The sequence below is a fragment of the Phyllobates terribilis genome, unplaced genomic scaffold (assembly GCF_046119375.1).
Source record: "Phyllobates terribilis strain yellow unplaced genomic scaffold, ASM4611937v1 Scaffold_2__4_contigs__length_985480577, whole genome shotgun sequence".
Classification (NCBI taxonomy): Eukaryota; Metazoa; Chordata; class Amphibia; order Anura; family Dendrobatidae; genus Phyllobates; species Phyllobates terribilis.
The window spans coordinates 830,157,973-830,172,637 of record NW_027362762.1 but is presented as its reverse complement, the minus strand read 5'-3'; the positions used below and the strand labels follow the sequence as shown (position 1 = coordinate 830,172,637).

Sequence of the window (14,665 nt, the reverse complement as noted above, 5' to 3'; positions counted from 1 at the left end):
TTTCATTTGGAAGTGGAAACACCAGCTGGTGTTGAGCTCTCTCCGACATCGAGAGCACCACCTTTGGATCAAGGCAACCTAACTTTTCCACCTGCATCTTCCTCACAGACCGGCAGTTTGCCGGGGACACCCTACTCAACCCCGTCTAACCACAACAGCCAGCCCTCGGTCCCTCAGATGTGAACAAGTAAAAAACCATTTCCTCCTAGCCATTACAAAGCTAATAGGTTGAATTTCGCCATCTGCAAGCTGTTGGCTACAGAAATGCTGCCTTTCCGCCTGGTGGACACAGAGGATTTTCGAGACCTTATGTCCATCGCAGTGCCCCAGTACCAGATGCCCAGTCAGTACTACTTCTCAAAGAAAGGTGTGCCTGCGCTATACCAGCATGTCGCACACAACATCACCGCTTCTTTGAGAAACTCTGTGTGTGACAGGGTGCATTTCACCACAGACACTTGGACGAGTAGGCATGGACAGGGGCGTTACATGTCACTGACTGGGCACTGGGTAACTATGGTGACAGCAGGACAAGGGGCTGCTGTCCAAGTCTTGCCGTCCCCACGAGTTGTGCGTCAATCCTCTTTATCTAGAAGTTCCTCCACTGCTTCTGCCTCCTCAACCTCCTCTCGGTCCTCCACCTGCACCCAAAGCCTGTCTGGTAATGCCACCCACTTTCTAACTGCGCAGAAGGAATCCTGCACACCTCCTTACTATGCTGGCAGCAGGGCTCAAAGGCATCAGGCGGTGTTTACTTTGAAATGTCTGGGAAATGTGAGTCACACAGCTGAGGAGTTGTGGTCAGCTCTGGAGACCCAGTTTCATGAATATTGTCTCCACTGGACCTGCAACCAGGGAAGGACGTGTGCGACAATGCTGCAAACCTGGGTGTGGCCCTTCGCCGGGGCAATATCACACACGTGCCTTGTATGGCTCACGTGTTGAACCTGGTTGTCCAGCAATTTTTAGCCCACTATCCCGGACTAGATGGCCTTCTGCAGAGGGCACGGTGGCTGTGTGCTCACTTCCGCAGTTCGCATCCCGCAGCTCAACGACTTACATCTCTACAGAAGTCGTTGGGCCTGCCAGTTCACCGGCTAAAATGCGATGTGCCGACACGGTGGAATTCAACTCTGCACATGTTGCAGTGACTGTGGCAGCACTGACAAGCCCTGGTGCAATACGTTCTGACGTATAGCCTGGGCCAACGAGATCCAGAGGTGGGGCAAATCACGCTGCAGGAGTGGTCTCAGATCAGGGACCTATGCACCCTTCTGCACAGTTTTGAAATGGCGACGAAAATGTTTAGTGCTGACAATGCCATTGTCAGCATGACTATTCCGGTGATTTACATGCTGGAGCACACGTTAAACAGAATTCGGAGTCAAGTGGTGGGACAAGAGGATGTGGAGGAAGTAGAGGAGGAGTCGTATGCGGAAGGGATAACATCTCCAAGGTCCAGACGGTCGGCAGCACCAAGGCGGCAGGCATTGGAGGGTGGGGGAGAGGGATTAACCAGGGCGCATGGCAGCAGCCAAACTGTTGAGGAAGGTGCAGAAGCCAAGGAAGAAGTGGAGGACGAACTGGCGATGGGCATGGAAGACTCATCAGATGAGGGAGACCTTGATCACATTTCTGTTGTGCGAGGTTGGGGGGAGAGGGCAGAGGAAGGAAGCATGATTCTTACCTCGCTACCAACACAACAGGGACTTGGTCCTCCTGGATGCGCAAGACACATGAGTGCCTTCTTGCTGCACTACCTGCAACATGACCCTCGGATTGTCAGAATTCGAAGTAATCCCGACTACTGGGTTGCCACACTCTTAGATGCCCGGTACAAAAGTAAATTTGCCGAAATAATTCCTGACATAGAAAGGGATTCATGCATGCAGGAGTATTAGCAGAGGCTGTTGCAGAATCTTACATGTGCTTTTCCACAAAACACCAGTGGTGCACATAGTGAATCTCACAGTTCTAACTTGCCAACCGTGGGACTGTCGAGTCTTCATCACTCAAACCGTAACAGTAACACAGTATCTGCTGGTCACAGCAATTTTGTGGAATCGTTTCACCACTTTTTTAGACCATCCTTTGCAAGGCCACTGGAGACAAGAAGTCTGACACATAGTCAACGCCTAGAGAGGATGGTACAGGAGTATCTCCAAGTGAACATCGAAGCCATGACTGTGTCACTGGACCCTTGCTCATTTTGGGCTTCCAATCTGGAAAAATGGCCGGAGCTCGCCACTCACGCCTTGGAGATCTTGTCATGCCCTGCAGCCAGCGTTCTCTCTGAACGTGTGTTCAGCGCTGCTGGTGGTGTACTGACAGATAAGCGCACTCGGCTGTCCACTGAGAATGTAGACAGACTCACGTTCATAAAGATGAACAAATCATGGATCCGCAAGGACTTTTTTACCCCTGTGTCATCCTGGGGAGACTAAAAGCTTGAGGATTTGGTAAAATCACCACACCAACCGTTTTAAGCAACTCTGAGGCAATTGATGCCACTTAAGTGTTGTCTGTGCCTCAATTTTTGGAAAAAATGGAGACTCCTTTTGGAGTCCCCTTGCTGTGTTTTACATGACATTGGCATCGTCAATTCCAGGTGGGTCGGGTCTCCCCCCCCCCCTTTTAACCATAAGAAACTGCATACACTATGGCTTGGAGTAACACAGATGGTTGAGTCTGAAGAGCTGCTTACTCATACTATAGCCTGGGAATCAGAGCTCTGCTCCAAAGCTTCAGTGTCTGCTAGTCAGCGGATTAGCCACCGCCTGTAGATCTAATTACAAATTTTTAACTGCATCTAGCCCAGGCAATACTTTGGGCCTAGTAGCAGTGTCTGCTAGTCAGCGGAGTATCCCAGCTGTTAAGCAAGCTACACCACCTGTGGTTTGGACACTTAATTTTTTCAAAGGAAATGCTTCGGGCCCCCGGGACACTCAGTGAAGAGTATCGGGAAGCGCCCCAAGGCAAAGGGGCTGGGACTGGCGGTAGCACGCCTTGCGGTGGACCGCCAAGCTCCATCCTTATAAAAGCTTTTTAACTGCAGCAGCTTTAGTGGACGCTACTGGAGCTGGAATTACCGCAGCTGCTGGCATCAGACTTGCCCTCCAATAGATCCTTGTAAAAGGATTTAAAGTGTATTCATTCAAATTACAGAGCCAATTTAAATTACAGAGCTTAGACCTGCCTCCACCTCTGGGGGGGCTCGACCCACCAGCGGACAGGCACCAGTATTGGGAGAGGGGGGCTGGCCGTCAGGGTCCACCGCGGCTCTGGCACAAACCCGGCGACACGGAGTTCGCACGGGCAGGAACGGACTGGCTGTGTCAGCTTCGCACTCCAGCGTAGTCCCTCTGCCCGCTCGCGCCCGTAACCTCAAAGGGATGCGCAAGCGGCTTTTCTTCCCAGGCCTGTTCCCCGCCCAGCAGGAACGTGGGGGAGCTCAGGTAGGCCTTCCACTATTCTCCCTTACCTCCCTCGCCCTCTTTCCTTCTTCCGTTCTCCATCTAACCCCTTGGCTCTGTGGTGTCCGCTCTCCCTCCAGCTCTCTCCTTCTCACAGGTGGACTACCGCGTGTATTCACACTGTGGCGAATCTTTTGGGCCCAGGCATAAGAAGTTGTCGAGGTAATGGATAATATGTGCCCCCTTAGAAACGTCCATTACAACCCATTCGAGGAAGCAACTAAACGCCTCAAATAGTGAGCAGGATCTGGACCACCCCATTGGCAAACAACGATCTATATAGTATGCTCCTTCCCAAAAGCAGCCCAATAGGTGGACACTATTCGGAGGCACAGGTAGTAAGTAACCGGAACACCGCATCAATGTCTGTTTTGGCCATTAGGGTGACCCTTCCCAACTTCTTGATCCGCCTGATTGCCTTGTCAAAGGATGTACAGTATACACTACTGTACTTGGTTCCGCGTCGATGTTGTCGTTTACTGACCTGGCCCTTGGATATGACAAATGGTGGATTAGTCCGAATGTATTGGGTACCGTTTTTGGCACAACTCACAACGGGGATACCACTACGTCTTGTAAGGAAAGTGGTCTGAATGGAATCGCCATTCTACCTAAAGATATTTCTTTTTTTAATTTTCTTGTCACGACGTCTGGGTGTTGGTAGGCTGATTTTAGATTTTTACTCCAGCCTTTCTTGACTTTAGAAGGACTTGACATGCCTATATCTGTGTCTCCCCCTCCTTTTACTCCTCCACCTCTTTTCTTTTCGCATGACTATATGTACTTGTCACTTTTCCATGTGTTAGTTGTGTCTTCTGAGCAGTTTGTCAGCTTTTGGACACCTTTGAAGGTGTTTTCTATGTGTTTCTATGTGTTTTTGTTTGCCTGCCATTGGTTTTAATGGTGGTTTTAACACACCAGTGTTCGACGAACCGAACCCGAACACTACGGGGGTAGCTCAAATCTATTGTGGAGGAGTATTTTTGTTTTTGGTTATTTATTTTACCTTATACACAAGTCTTTACCCTGGAAAGGATGTTCCTTAACATATTTCACAGGAAAACAGTTTCAGTTTCGTTTTTGAACATTTTATTGTGTGTCCGTAAAAGTGGCTTAATACCTCTGACCACGTTGTTGACAGCAGTGACCTGGGGGTCAGAAATGCTTCCTGGGGCAATCCCCATGTCATTTGAGCACTGTCACTATCGTTTTGGGCACTTTTTAGGCTTTCTACAGACTGCCGGGGGTGCCGCCGCAAAAATGCTCGGGTCTCCCATAGACTAATATTGGGCTCGTTGCTTGAGTCGAGCACCCAAGTATCACGGTGAGCTCGGCCCGAGCTTCAAGCACCCGAGCATTTTAGTGGTCACTCAACACTATGTATATCCAAATCCCCAAATTTGGAAATGCTGTGTAATCTATGCAAATCAAGTTATAGAGGACAAGCTGAACGGATTGATTTATATATTTATGGAAAGGTGATCCTAATCAGTGATCAACAGTGTTCCCTGTATAAGTTTACATGTATAGATATACTGTATGTTAGACATACAGTCATGGCCGAAATTGTTGGCACCCTTGAAATTGTTCCAGAAAATTAAGTATTTCTCCAAGAAAATTCTTGCAATTACACATTTTTTGTTATACACATGTTTATTTTCTTTGTGTTTATTGGAACAACACAAAAAAACAGAGGATAAAAGGGCAAATTGGACATAATTTCACAAAAAAATCTCAAAAATGGGCTGGATAAAATTATTGGCACCCTCAACTTAATAATTGGTTCCACACCCTTTGCAATAAATAACTGTAATCAATCGCTTCCTATAGCTATCAAAAAGCTTCTTACACCTCTCAACTGGAATTTTGGACCACTCTTCTTTTGCAAACTGCTCCACGTTTCTCATATTTGAAGGCACCTTCTGCCAACAGCAGTTTTAAGATCTCTCCACAGGAGTTCAATGGGATTCAGATCCGGACTCATTGCTGGCCACTTCAGAACTCTCCAGCGCTTTGTTTCCATCCATTTCTGGGTGCTTCTTGAAGTATTTTTGGGGTTATTGTCCTGCTGGACCCATGACCTAGGACGCAAACCCAGCTTTCTGACACTGGGTACTACATTGCGACCCAAAATCCTTTGGTAATCTTCAGATTTCATGATGCCTTGCACACAGTCAAGGCACCTAGTACCACATGCAGCAAAACAACCCGAAACATCTTTGAACCTCCACCATAATTGACTGTAGGTACTGTGTTCTTTTCTTTGTAGGCCTCATTCCATTTTTTGGTAAACAGTAGAATTATGTGCTTTACCAAAAAGCTCTCTCTTGGTCTCATCTGTCCACAAGACGCTTTCCCAGAAGGATTTTAGCTTACTCACATACATTTTGACAAACTGCAGTCTAGCTTTTTTATGTCTCTGTGTCAGCAGTGGGGTCCTCCTTGGTCTCCTGCCATAGTGTTCTTTTTATTCAAATGTCGACGGATAGTGCTCACTGACACTGATGCACCCTGAGCCTGAGGTTTACTTTCTATTTATGAGAAAAAACATGGCTGGTAATCTCAGCAGAGGAAATGTGGAAAACCATGATGGGTGTAATGAATGAACAAGCTATGTGCACTGAGACATGACCCACTTCAGAGCAGCACTCTGTACTGGCTTATAGATCGTGATTTTTATCAAGTAACCCCCTCTTAAATCCATATACACTGGTAAGTAGATCACTACCTCTTGTGGTCGGGCATTCCACAGTCTGATTGCTCTAACTGTAAAGAACCCTTTCCTATTTACCTGCCAGAATCACCTTTCTTCCACCAGTAATGAGTACCCCTTGGTCCTTAGTATGGTCCTTGGAAGGAATAAGTCACGTGCCAGTCCTTTATTTTCACCACACATGTATTTATTCATATGAATGAGATCTCCTCTGAGATGTCTTCTTTCTAAGCTAAACAAGCTCAACTTTTCCAACCTCTCATCATATGAAAGTCTTTCCATCCCTTCTAATAATCTAGTTGCTGCCTTTTAACTGACTCCAACTTCTGAATATCCTTTTTAAAATGTGGAGCCCAAAACTGAATCCCATATTCTAGATGTGGCCTCATAAGTGATTTATAAAGGGGTAACAATATGTTGGGATCACAGGATTTTATCTCTCTTTTTATACACATGGAACATTAAATTTAAAAATAATAAAGGGTCATTTTAGTTTATTGCAAAAGAGAATGATACAACTGACTTTTTCTATCTTACTCACCGACTGCCAAGTGTTAAAGGGGAGTAGGTCCTGACCTCAACAGGCAAAAATGCCAAGTGTGTTGTCAGGTAACTTGCACTGAGTAAGTACAGAGACGTGGTAGAATGCTGCCATCCATGAATCACAAGTTGGCTTCCATTATTCTGGTTACATTAAAATCTGACTGGTGGAAAGCATGCCAACCCAGCATTGTTATAGTTGCCATGTTTGTTAAACCACCCACCCCCCCATGTGCTTTTCATGAGTTTAACAAGCAGATGGCTGAGCGATGGGAGGAATCTATGAAAGTAAAATTAAATATAAATACAATTTATGTTAGAATTACATAACATTGACTCAGAAGGGATTGTCCATGGTCTTTAATTATCATTCTTCACATCTCCTTTCAGTTGATATTGATGCATAAAGGGTTGTACATATTGTTCTGATATCTGGAGTGTGCAATGTCTGTTCTCGCCTTGATCTTAGAATAGAGTGATTGGATCATCATTCATTTGAAGTCCAAAACAAATGGATTCCAGGTGATCCCCAAGCAGCCAGATCACTTCAACGTAAATTATTAGTGCATCCATAAGATAATCAGAGATTAATGAAAGGTTGACCCATGAGTTATTAGCAATAAGAGTTCAGTTTTCCCAGACTTAGGAGTCCTTGTGGATTTGTAAGATGTCTCCAAGTTTTCATATGTAAACAATAAAGAACATGAGGAAGTAGGCTACATTAGTTCTTTATACTGGATTCTGTATACTTGTAAGATTTTATTTTAACTGTGAAGAAATGTTTTGGAAATTTACTTATTTGAGCGTAAGGTACCTAACAATATGACAGATTATTTAGAAGTTATTAATACTCTAAATAAGATACTCTATGTCTTACAATGTGAACAAGCACGATATCTCCAAGCATGCTGTGATGGGGATAAACAACTGGTGCAATTAACACTCCACTTAACCATAAAAACAACTTTTATTTATAAAATATACAAACATCAAACAAACATAATAAATAAAAAGCAGTGTTGCCTACATAAGAAATAAACTAGGTAAGGATATCAATTCATCATAATAACAACCACTTTCATATCAAACAATGTGTAAGTTGACAAAGATGATGGCTTTGAGGTAGTAATTTCAATTAGAAACTATAGATAACTCAAATAATGACCATGTAAGTGGATATATGGGGAGCAAATGCCACATGGACTGGTATAGCAATCAATAGGAAAAAGTGCAGTGCAGCTAAGTATAAAGGAAACATATTTATAAAGTGAACACGTGCAAAGAATAAAGCTGTGGCTATTAAACTGCGTTAGTATCAAGGCTGCTATGCCGCGAATAGTAGAGTTAGGATAAACAGCCAAGGTGAGTAAAAAAAATCAATAAATGATGCCAAAAGTAATAGCATAGTGCAATAAATGGAACAAAGTAAATGCATCAAGTAATTGGACTGCCTAAAGTTAGTAACATCTATTATTGTGCAGTCAGATGAAAAATCCATGTGACATGTCCGCAAGTGGGAGTATATTCCTTATGTAGGCAAGCTTGCTTTTATGTATTATGTTTGCTTCTTGCTTTTATCTTCCATGAATAAAAATTGTTTTAATGGTTAAGTGGAGTGTTAATTGCACCAGTCGTTTATCCCAATGACCTTGTGCTTGGAGATATCCTGTTTGTTCATTTTCCTAGGGTGCTTCCCTAGACATGGTTTATAAATTGATTTAAGAATTACAATTAGTAATTATTAATTATTATGTGTTACAATGTGTAGCAAATATTAGCTAACAGATATACTTAGTAATACATTTATAAAGTGGGAGCTCTCTCCTCCCCAGCAAAGAGCTCATACCTTTCTACCCATTTAATTTCTCTCTTTTTCATTAGGTCTATGGTCTATGACATCATGTGATTAAAAACTGACTAGCTGAATCCTTCTAAGCTCTATGTAGAAGCAGGAAGTCTCTTTTCATTCTATGAGGTATCCCCCTCTTCAAACTCCAGACCCAGCTGCTCCACTCATCTCCCCTCCCAGGGATTTTGCAGTGATGTAGAATTGTAGTTCTAATGATGACTCATGCAGGGAAAAGAGACTTCCTGTTTCTACATAGAGTTTAGAAGGATTCAGCTAGTCAGTCTTTAATCACGTGATGTCATTGACCTAATGGAAAAGAGAAGAATTAACTGGGTAGAAAGGCAAAATGAGAATTGTAAACACACAGTGCTATATAATATGATGGCTGCAATATATTAAGAGGATAAAAACTCTGATGGGAGTGCTGCAAGTGTTGAAGTAGAAGTAAGTAGTCATGTTATATTTGATCTACAGTGGATAATGGCTATAGAACATTATTAGAATATAATCAAACTTTCATTTATATTCTTTCCAGATTAATACACTGCAAGTAGCAGAGAAACCATCAGAAAATGACCTTCCCATCACAAGAACCACAGCAGCAGGGAACGAGGACTACTTGCCATATGCCATTCCTCTGATCAGTCCTGGAAGCATATTTCGAAAACCAATCAAATCTACATTAGGTGGGAACAAGGATAATATTAGGGAACACTTAGAACGGTTAGCATTGTTACCTCCAAGAATCTCATTATTTAAGGCTCTGTTCACATGTCCTTTTATGTTTTCCGTTTGCCTGTCCCATTTAGGGCAATCAGCATCCTCTTCATTTCTGTTTCAAATGGCAGCAGGGGGGTCCAAATAATTTATATGGAGCCCATCCTTTTTCCGTTTAAAAATGGGGCATGGAAAGGCAATATTTTATTTAGTAACCAATGCCTTCCATATTACCAGAACGGTATTTACATTTTTAAATATTTCAGACTTCTTGTAGTCCCTTTTCAGTAGTATTGATCAATGCACTCAAACCACAGGACAGAAACACTAAGCTTATCTATAAGCAAAACAGTGTATAGGCCGTTGACTTTGTACTAAGCTCGTACACTGCTCTGCTCGTGCATTAGCTGAGCGCCTCAGCCCATTGATTTAGGCATACAATGTGTGTCCGAATCCTGAGATCTACATTACTGAACAAAGGATGCAATATATCAAAAAATTCTGAAAAGTTATGTTACCTTTGATGATTTCAGATCAAATACTGTATGGCTTCCAAGTATTTCAAGTAGTTTTACACATCGCATAATAATTTCAATAGAACCTAATGATCCTCTCAAAACCCTTAAGAATTTTGCTAGTTTTGACATTAAGGATACTGCGTTTTCTTTTTTGTTTTTTTCATTGACCTATTGCATTTTTATTTTTCTGTTGATGTAACTAAATGAGGACTTGTTTTTTGAGGAGCAAGTTGGACTTCTTTAAAGAGGTACTCCAGAGAGATAAAAAAAAATGCTTGTACTGTCCCTGCCCTCATAAACTATAAAGATGAGATGTGGAGTGCAGTTTTATTATCTTTATAACCCTTGTATTTCCGTGTGATAGGATCTGCTCCTCAGACCTCATCTGGAATACTGTGTACAGTTTTGGGCACCACATTTTAAAAAAGACATAGACAAACTGGAGCAAGTTCAGAGAAGAGCGACCAGAATGGTGACTGGTCTGCAAACCATGTCCTATGAGGAACGGTTGCAGGATTTGGGAATGTTTAGCTTGCAAAAAAGAAGACTGAGAGGAGACTTAATAGCTGTCTACAAATATGTCAAGGGCTGTCACATTGTAGAAGGATCATCTTTATTCTCATTTGCACAAGGAAAGACTAGAAGCAATGGGATGAAACTAAATGGGAGGAGACACAGATTAGATATTAGAAAAAACTTTTTGACAGTTAGGGTGATTAATGAGTGGAACAGGCTGCCACGAGAGGTGGTGAGTTCCCCTTCAATGGACGTCTTCAAACAGAGGCTGGACAGACATCTGTCTGAGATGATCTAGTGAATCCTGCTTTGAGCAGGGGGTTGGACCAGATGACCCAGGAGGTCCCTTCCAACTCTACCATTCTATGATTCTATGATTCTATGATTCTATGATTCACTGTTCTCCCCTCCCACATGGGTCATTACATCATATACCAGTGTGCTGCTCACCCCTGTTCTCTGCAGAGAATCAACTATTATCAGAAGACTGGCTGATAATATCGGGGAGCTGAACACTGCTGTATTGACCCAGACAGAGGGGTGAGCAGTTAAGAGCAGCTCCTGTCACACCAGCCCCCTGATAATGTCTGACTGTCTGCAGTCCAAGGTGAGGGGGCATAGAGGGGGCGTGGACTGCTCCCTGCTTGTAGCCCTGCAATGAAGGAGTCATTATCAGGGGGGTGGCTGTTGCTAAAAGCCAAGAGTAGGCCATGCCCCTCTTCTCCATTGGCTATTACTCACAGGGGTGAGCAGCACACTGGTGTATGATGTAATGACTCAGAAGGTATGGGAGAGCAGTGAGGAGCCGTTCCTGTCACACGGAATAACAATGGTTATAAAGATCATAAAACTGCACTACACATCTCATCTTTATAGTTTATAAGTGCAGGGACAGTACAAAAATGTTTTATCTTGACAGAGTACCCCCTTAATGTGATAATAATTCTGTTGTTTTGGGGGATGTGTTAACATTTACTGTGTTGTATAAATGATATGTTATCAGGGTTGTCTGGAAAACCTCACTTCTGTATTGGGAGATGGGCGGCGCTGATGACATTGCATCTTCACTCCCCTGCCAGGATATGTACATATACAGTGGTGGCCAAAATTATTGGCACCCCTGCAATTATGTCAGATAATACTCAGTTTCTTCCTGAAAATGATTGCAATCACAAATTCTTTGGTATTATCATCATTTAATTTGTCTACAATGAAAAAAACACAAAAAGAATTGTCCTAAAGCCAAATTGGATACAATTCCACACCAAACCTAAAAAAGGGGGTGGACAAAAGTATTGGCACTGTTTGAAAAATCATGTGATGCTTCTCTAATTCATGTAATTCACATCACCTGTAACTTACCTGTGGCACCTAACAGGTGTTGGCAGTAACTAAATCACACTTGCAGCCAGTTAACATGGATTAAAGTTGACTCAACCTCTGTCCTGTGTCCTTGTGTGTATCACATTGAGCATGGAGAAAAGAAAGAAGACCAAAGAACTGTTTGAGGACTTGAAAAACCAAATTGTGAGGAAGCATGAGCAATCTCAAGGCTGCAAGTCCATCTCCAAAGACCTAAATGTTCCTGTGTCTTCCGTGCGCAGTGTCATCAAGAAGTTTAAAGCCCATGGCACTGTGGCTAACCTCCCTAGATGTGGATGGAAAATAAAAATTGACGAGAGATTTCAACGCAAGATTGTGTGGATGGTGGATAAAGAACCTCGACTAACATCCAAACAAGTTCAAGCTGCCCTGCAGTCCCAGGGTACAACAGTGTCAACCCGTACTATCCGTCGGCATCTGAATGAAAAGGGACTGTATGATAGGATACCCAGGAAGACCCCACTTATTACCCCGAGACATAAAAAAGCCAGGCTGGAGTTTGCCAAAACTTACCTGAGAAAGCCTAAAACGTTTTGGAATAATGTTCTCTGGTCAGATGAGACAAAAGTAGAGCTTTTTGGGAAAAAGCATCAACATAGAGTGTACAGGAAAAAAAAAGAGGCATTCAAAGAAAAGAACACGGTCCCTACAGTCAAACATGGCGGAGGCTCCCTGATGTTTTGGGGTTGCTTTGCTGCCTCTGGGACTGGACTGCTTGACCGTGTGCATGGCATTATGAAGTCTGAAGACTACCAACAAATTTTGCAGCATAATGTAGGGCCCAGTGTGACAAATCTGGGTCTCCCTCAGAGGTCATGGGTCTTCCAGCAGGACAATGACCCAAAACACACTTCCAAAAGCACTATAAAATGGTTTGAGAGAAAGCACTGGAGACTTCTAAGTTGGCCAGCAATGAGTCCAAACCTGAATCCCATAGAACACCTGTGGAGAGATCTCAAAATGGCAGTTTGGAGAAGGCACCCTTCAAATATCAGGGACCTGGAGAAGTTTGCCAAAGAAGAATGGTCTACAATTCCAGCAGAGCATTGTAAGAAACTCATTGATGGTTACCGGAAGCGGTTGTTCACAGTTATTTTGGCTAAAGGTTGTGCAACCAAGTATTAGGCTGAGGGTGCCAATACTTTTGTCCGGCCCTTTTTTGGAGTTTTGTGTGAAATGATCAATGATTTGATTTTTGCTTCATTCTCTTTTGTGTTTTTTCCTTACAAGCAAATTAAATGAAGATAATAATACCAAAGAATTTGTGATTGCAATCATTTTCAGGAAGAAACTGAGTATTATCTGACAGAATTGCAGGGGTGCCAATACTTTTGGCCAGCCCTGTACGTGTTCTATTCAAATGCATTGGAAGTTATTTTCCACGTGTTCTATTGTTACAAATTACACAATACCTGCAGATTGTGCATGCATCCTGCCATCAGCGGCTCTCACCCTCCAATGTGGAAGCGAGCATCGCCAGTCAACACCTTTTTCTCTTTTTTTTGCGGGTCAGCACCACTATCTGTGATTGCTGACTTATGTAGAGCAGTGTATTAAGCTGACAGCTGGCTTATTGGGACTGGAAAGCTTTTTCTCATATGATTCAAGATCTCAGCATAATCAATGTGAGAACGATGAATCTAGAGTAGGTATTGCATATGATTTGGTAAATTACACTAAACTTATCAAAGTGGCATAATAATTGTGTCTCACGCCCTTGTTTGCCCCTATGCCACATCTTGGTTTGCTTACATTTACATCAGAGAGCAGAGAACAGCAATTACAATTTAATCACTATATACTACATACATCACTGCATGCCCTTTTATGACTTGTATCTACATTGAAATTCTGCTTATATTTTCACATTTGCACTAATTGTACACCTATGATTTGTGCAGGCTCCAAAGGAGATAATAATGAAGAAAAAAAGACACGAGGTAACATATTGATTACTGTGGTCTTTTACACTAAAAATATTTGTATTGAAACTAATTTTTCATTGATTGGCCAAGTTAAATAATTTGCAGAGATACTAACAAATTAGGTTTCAGTCCACACTATGTAGTTGTAATTTCCTATTGCTTCAGCAGTTTTTAAATTTATGACAGTAATGTCATTAGTTTTTGTAGTCTAAAAAATTCCCTGTCGATTGGAGGTGGTCCGGTCCTGAAATCCACACCGATCACTCAACAGATTGCTTAGAAGTGCACAGCTCAGAATGCAGAATTCCCCAGCTCCTTTCTATTAAATCCATACTCCAATCTGTGATCTCGCTCAGGCAGGAACGTTTCTGCCTCCTAAGCTGCGCACTTCTGGGTAGTCTGTCTAGCGATTTGTGGGGGTCTCAGCATCAGACCCCCACTTATGTACATGGAATTTAAATGTAAAACTTTAGTTACACTTTCACAAAAAAGTTTAATTTACTTTTTAGGAAATATATTTTATACCATTTTTGTTGTTTAATAGTGATGAGCGAGCACTAAAATGCTTGGGTGCTCGATGCTCAGGTCGAGCAAATTGGAATACTCGGGTGCTCGACCCCAGCAACGAGCCCAATGTAAGTCTGTGGGAAACTCGAACATTTTTCAGGCGGCTCCCCCCGGCGGTCTGCAGAGGGCCTAAAAATTGCCCAAATCGATGGGAACAGTGCTCAAATGACATGGGAACAGCATGTGGAAGACCCCTGGAAGCATTTCTGAATCCCAGGTCACTGCTGTCAACAACATTGTCAGAGTATTACGCCACTTTTACGGACTCACAATAAAACATACAAAAACGAAGCCAAAATGGATTTTCCTGGGAAATATGTTAAGGAACATCCTTTCCAGGGTAATGACTTGTATATAATGCAAAATAAATAACTAAAAACAAAAATACTCCACACCTTGGTCTATGTTCACACAAAGCATTTTTGATGCGTTTTTGCACTTTTGCATTGCTTTCAACCAAGGCA

General features: G+C 42.7%; 1 protein-coding gene across 3 annotated transcripts in view; it reads left to right on the top strand.

Annotated features, from left to right (window-relative positions):
- Positions 1 to 14,665, top strand: part of COL26A1 (collagen type XXVI alpha 1 chain) — a 757,193-nt gene that overhangs the window by 656,169 nt on the left and 86,359 nt on the right. For all 3 annotated transcript variants that reach the window (XM_073667773.1, XM_073667772.1, XM_073667771.1), the window contains exons 5-6: positions 9,111 to 9,261; positions 13,611 to 13,649. In XM_073667773.1, coding sequence (XP_073523874.1) covers positions 9,111 to 9,261; positions 13,611 to 13,649 — 190 coding nt within the window. The remainder of the gene's footprint in view (positions 1 to 9,110; positions 9,262 to 13,610; positions 13,650 to 14,665) is intronic.